The following is a 6,000-nucleotide window of genomic DNA, read 5'->3' as shown; positions in this document are numbered from 1 at the left end:
GCAAACTTGGAAATATTACATTTGGTCCCCCCGTCCAAATAATTGATATAGATGGTGAATAGCTGTGGCCCAAGCACTGATTCTTGCGCTACCCCACCAGTCACAGCCTTCCAACTTGAGTTTATCCCTACTCTCTGTTTCCTCAATCCATGCCAGTATATTACCCCCAATCCCATGAGCTCTAATTTGGCTTACTAACCTTCTGGGCAAAATTTTGCCCTTGGTGGGGTTGCTTGGCCGGGGCAGGTGGAGGCAGTCGGGAAGCTGACCGCCACCCGCGATCGGCACCGCACTGTGACTTTACCCGGGCGGGCCAATTAAAGTGAGTGGCAGCGCTCAGTGTTGCCTCTGCGGGGGGGGGGGGGAGGGCGGGTGGGCCTAGCGTGAACCTCAAGCATGCACGCGAAAGAGCGCTTCAATCTCCCTGAGGCACAGAGCTGCCTCAGGTAGATGAAGTGCTGTTTAAAAAAACTAATGCAGAAAATAAAAATGCCATAAAACATGTCCCCTCATGTGACTCTGTGACGTTTTTAAATTAAGTGTAAAGTTTTTATTTTATTTTTGTTTGCTTTAGGAAACCGCATCCCGCCCGTGGATGAGGTTTCCTAAAAAGTGCAAAGGCCACTTGGCGTTTTTGCCTGCCTGCCAACTGAAGGGTTGGACTGGCAGAAAAATTTGAATTTAATGACTTTTTAATGGCCTTAGTAGGCCTTTTAATTGTCGGTGGGTGCACTGCTGACTCCGGCACGCGCCCACTGAAAAAATATCACAGGACTACGCGATGACGTCGGGATGCCCGCCCAACGCCATTGTGCATCATTTTACACTCAGCCAGTTCGGGCGCGCGCCCGCCAGCCAAGCTCAATATTCTGCCCCCTGTGTGGGACCTTATCGAAAGCCTTCTGAAAATCCAAGTACATTACATCCACTGGTTCTCCCTTATCTATTCTGCTAGCAACATCCTCAAAAATGCCAACATGATTTCTCTTTCACAAACCCATGTTGCCTCTGCCCAATCTCATCCTTAATTTCTAAATGCCCAGTTATTACATCTTTTAGAATAGATTCTAGCATTTTCCCTACCACTGATGTCAGGCTAAAGGTCTGTAGTTCCCCTGTTTTCTCTCTTCCCTCCTTTCTTAAGTAATGGGATCACATTTGCTACCTCTCAATCTGCAGGCACTGTTCCAGAATCTATAGAATTTTGAAAGATGATCACCAATGCATCCACTATATAATGGGCTTATAGTGAATCAGTAACCTGTTAAATTCTGCAAATGATTCTCAAGAGTCTTTTCCATTGACTTCAATCTTGTCCTTTTGTCCACTTACCTATTATCCCACTCTATCTTGGTGCTTTTATGAGCTTTTTGAGGAATTAAATATTGTGATAAAGTTTTGTTGTGTAGTAATTTTGAAAATATATTGTAGTGAGAAGCAGCAATCAGCAGATTCTTCAGATTTACTGATCAAGAAAACACAAATACAATTGTGAACAATTCAGTCTTTGTCCTCTGGTCTCTTAAAAGTTGTGTTGCACAGAGACACCTGAGGACTCCAATGCTTCTGACTGACAGTGAAGATCTATGTTGTTCAATCATTCCACTTTGTTGCTCAGGGGTCATTTGATCTTTCTACCCTGTGATATTACTGATAAAATAGAATCCAAATACACCTCTTCTATAAAATAATTATATTGAATAATATCATGCACCCAAGCAGGAGAAAGTCTTCCAATTCTTCTACAGAATGGAAAAGATCTTGTGCAGTTTATCTGGGTTGCAAGTATTGAATCTGTGCCCCAAATATGAACTTACTGTCACCATGACCATACGGTACAATGTGCACAATATGTTAATGAGGGCTGAGACAGTCATCGAAATCAGTGACTGGAAGCCAGTGTCCTGTGGCGTACCACAGGGATTTGTGCTCGGTCCCCTATTATTTGTCATTTATATAAACTACATAGATGACTATGTGGGGGGTAGGATTAGTAAGTTTGCGAATGACACAAAGATTGGCTGGGCGGTTAACAGTGAGGTTGAGTGTCTTGGGCTACAGGAAGGTATAGACGGGATGGTCAAATGGGCAGATAAGTGGCAGATGGAATTTAGCCCTGAAAAGTGTGAGGTGATACACTTTGGAAGGAGTAATTTGACAAGGAAGTATTCAATGAACGGCATGGCACTAGGAAGTTCTGAGGAATAAAGGGACCTTGGCGTGTGTATCCATAGATCTCTGAAGGCAGGGGGGCATGTTAGTAGGGTGGTGAAAAAGGCATATGGGACACTTGCCTTTATCAATCGAGGCATAGGTTACAAAAGTAGGGAGCTCATGTTGGAGTTGTATAGAACCTTGGTGAGGCCACAGCTGGAGTACTGTGTGCAGTTCTGGTCGCCACATTATAGGAAGGATGTGATTGCACTGGAGGGGGTGCAGAGGAGATTCACCAGGATGTTGCCTGGGATGAAACATTTAAGTAATGGAGAGAGGTTGGATAGACTTGGGTTGTTTTCGTTGGAGCAGAGAAGACTGAGGGGCGACCTGATCGAGGTGTACAAGATTATGAGGGGCATGGACAGGGTGGATAGGGAGCAGCTGTTCCCCTTAGTTGACGGGTCAGTCACAAGGGAGCATAAGTTCAAGATGAGGGGCAAGAGGTTTAGGGGAAGATGTGAGGAAAAACTTTTTTACCCAGACGGTGACGGTCTGGAATGCACTGCCTGGGAGGGTGGTGGAGGCGGGTTGCCTCACATCCTTTAAAAAGTACCTGGTTGAGCACTTGGCACATCATAACATTCAAGGCTTGGGCCAAGTGCTGGTAAATGGGATTAGGGTAGGTAGGTCAGGTGTTTCTCACGTGTCGGTGCAGATTCGATGGGCCAAAGGGCCTCTTCTGCACTGTGATTCTGTGATCAGTGTTGACATCTGCACAGTGTTATAAATAACTAATAGGATATTTTTCCTGTTAAATTAACAATATTGCACAATGCTGATAAAGTAAAATTTGTATTCTCTGGTTTGTCTAATAGTCACAGTGGGATCACCTATAGGATGCACACAAACTAACACAGCATTATATTGTTGCTGCTCTTAATATTAATGACCTATTCTGCATATATATTAGATGATATCTGTAACCAGATGCCAACAATGGGCGTTATCATTTTAATAGAACCTTTCTGTGATTGATGAATTGATTGGTGAATCTTAAAAGGGAAAAAATATCATACATGACTGAGGGAGAGGGTTAACGGGGGGGGTGGCAGGTATGGAGAATAAGGGGCCCGGAAAGAGGAGAAGCACCAGGGCCGATGATTGCTCTCCCTGGCTCTGCCAACAGTACTGGGTTTGATTCCCATTCTGGCTGAGGTAGACTTGGTGGTCTGCCTCCTCACCCTACCTGTAGTGAAAAATCATGGTGCTTAGCAGTTGTTTGCCAAAGACTTGCCTTTGGATAGAGAACTCAAGAAGAAGAATTTTGTTTTGTGCTTGCCTCTTTGCCTTCAGCTGCCAAGTCCTGAAGCTCAGAAATTCCCTCCTCAAAGCTCTCTGCCTCGTCATCTCTTTTATGATGCTCCTTTAAACCTATGTCTTTACCAAACTTTTCGTCACCTATCCTAAAATCTCCTTACCTGGTCTATTATCAAATTTTGACTGATAGTGCTCCTGTGAAGTGCCTTAGGACTTTTTACTGCATTAAATGTGTCATATAAATGCAACTTGTTGTCGTTCAAGGATTTTGAGGACAATTGTAGAACTGCTAGTCTGAAAATATGGTGGGGGAATTGAGGATCATTTTCAATACAGCATTATGTTTTTACATATGAATAAATTGTGAATAAGAAGTGTCCACTTGTGAAATAGGACAATATTTTAGGAACATAGGAGCAAGGGTAGGCCATTCAGTCTATTCTTCGTCATTCAATATGATCTCAGCTGATCATCCACTTCAATTTGAATCATCCACTTTTGAAAGACAGTATCTCAATTGCAGTATCATAACATATAAGATGTCTTTACTGTAAACAAGGATATTATTGAAGCTAGATGGGGACGTCTTAATGAAAAAATAATAGATCCAGACAGTAATTACCTAAGCCACACATTAAATATCAAAACTAAAAACACTGGAAATCTGGAGGGCAATAACGTTAGCTCGTTTTCTCCACCGACTTGCTGGGTGTTTCTACCATGCTCTGGTTTTGCCACAAATAACATGTTGGAGGCTCGGGGAGACTAGAAAGAAGATAGGATGAATATATGGTCTAATTGTATTTTTTTTAAAAACTGGTGTAAAGGAGCAAGACCTGATGCTGGGATTTGCCTCCAGGCGGCAGTGTGGCCCACGCTGGTTTACAAGCAGCTGTTGATTGGTCAATTTGAACTTTCCTCCCTTCATCGTTAATTCATTAAAATGACTGTTGGCTTTTCTCTGTACTCGTGCAGCAAAAAGTTAAATCGTAGTTGTACTGTCCTCCTGCAATCCAGTCATTTTACAGAAAACAAACGAGGGAAATGTTGAAAATATGCATTCTTTGTAAAAAAAAGAACTTTTCTTCATAATAACTTCCTGTTTTTATTTTAGTTTTCTTCTTTTAGTGTTACCTGTTTATGCCAATAAAGCCTGAGAAGTATATTCTCTCAATTTTGCACTGACAAAAGAAAGTGCCTTTATACGAAACAACTTCCATTTCTTGTGTGTTTAGTTCAAACGTTGCATTCTAATTATTTTGGTACAGATTTTAAACAACATTTAATAACAAGGCATTTACATTGGCCTCTTTCCATTACACATTGTATCACAGCACCAACATTTAAAGTTTCTTTTTTCAGCCATATTTCCCGGCATGACGCATAGTTTAAATAGAAGACGTTCAACCAATTAAAGGCCTCGGTGGAGCTTCTCGCCTCGTGTTTTTGCCTTCGGAAAAGCTCACAACCAATCAGATGCGCAAACCTTTTCCATTTTCTATTACTACTGGTTAATCTCTTTTCGCTTCTCACCAATCGGTTGAAGCTTTGCGGACAACCACAACCAATCGCACATTGCCTGTGAGGCATTTTGGCCAATCATACGCCAGTCTCCATTTGAGACGCTATCTCCACCAATGGTATGCTTGGGGCTATGGTTTCTCGTGGCATCTGCAGCCAATCCGGGATCGTGTGCCATGGTGACGATGCAGCGGGTGGCAGATTAGAAGACTATAGTCGTACGGAGCTGGAGCTGGGGAGAGCGATAACTTCATAGATCGAGGCAACAGGTAGCGCGCGTTGTCTTCGCCATGAAGGGTCGTGATGGAAGACGACGTTATGATTAGAGCAAAGCTCTTTCACAACCGAGTTCGCGAGTGTATTGTAAGTTTTTGGACTTTGGCAGCGATTAATTTTGATTTTCCTTTAATTCTTAATCAAGGTGAAAAAACTCTTATCCAGTTGAATTCATCGCCCGAAAGACCCTTTTCTTAAAAAAGGGTCGTCAACTATCACTTGGTATGATAAGTATGAGAACGGCGCTCCCTCCAGATAAAATTTAACGTAGAGAAATGTGGTGATGCATTTTGGTAGGAAGAATGTGGAAAGGCAATATAAGATAGAGGATACAATTCTAAAGAGGGGTGCAGGAGCTGATCAACCTGGGTCTCGATGTGCATAAATCATTGAAAGTGGCAGGACAGGTTGAGAAAGTAGAAAAGTATATGGAATCCTGGGCTTTTATGAGGTATAGAGTGCAAAAGCAAGGAGGTTATGGTGAATGTTTATATGTATATTTAAAAAAAAACTAGTTCACCCTCAGCTGTAAGTATTGTGTCCAATTCTGGAAACTGCACTTTAGGAAGCATGTGAAGACGTTGGCGAGATAGGGCAGAAAAGATTGATGAGAATGGTTCCAGGGCTGATGGACTTTAGTTACCTGGGTAGATGAGCGAAGCCGAGATTCTTCCCCTTAGAAAAGAAAAAGTTGGAGAGGAAATTTGATAGAGGTGTTCAAAATCAGGA

At 42.5% G+C, this 6,000-nt stretch overlaps 1 protein-coding gene across 1 annotated transcript in view; it reads left to right on the top strand.

Annotated features, from left to right (window-relative positions):
• The first annotated feature begins 5,198 nt into the window (after positions 1 to 5,198).
• The window catches only part of lmbr1l (limb development membrane protein 1-like), a 65,992-nt gene continuing 65,190 nt past the window's right edge, over positions 5,199 to 6,000 (top strand). Inside the window, exon 1 of the mRNA XM_078534563.1 lies at positions 5,199 to 5,358. Coding sequence (XP_078390689.1) covers positions 5,299 to 5,358 — 60 coding nt within the window. The 5' untranslated portion in view covers positions 5,199 to 5,298. The remainder of the gene's footprint in view (positions 5,359 to 6,000) is intronic.

The sequence above is a fragment of the Cetorhinus maximus genome, chromosome X (genome assembly GCF_964194155.1).
Source record: "Cetorhinus maximus chromosome X, sCetMax3.hap1.1, whole genome shotgun sequence".
Classification (NCBI taxonomy): domain Eukaryota; kingdom Metazoa; phylum Chordata; class Chondrichthyes; order Lamniformes; family Cetorhinidae; genus Cetorhinus; species Cetorhinus maximus.
This window is presented reverse-complemented; position numbering and strand designations above follow the sequence as displayed.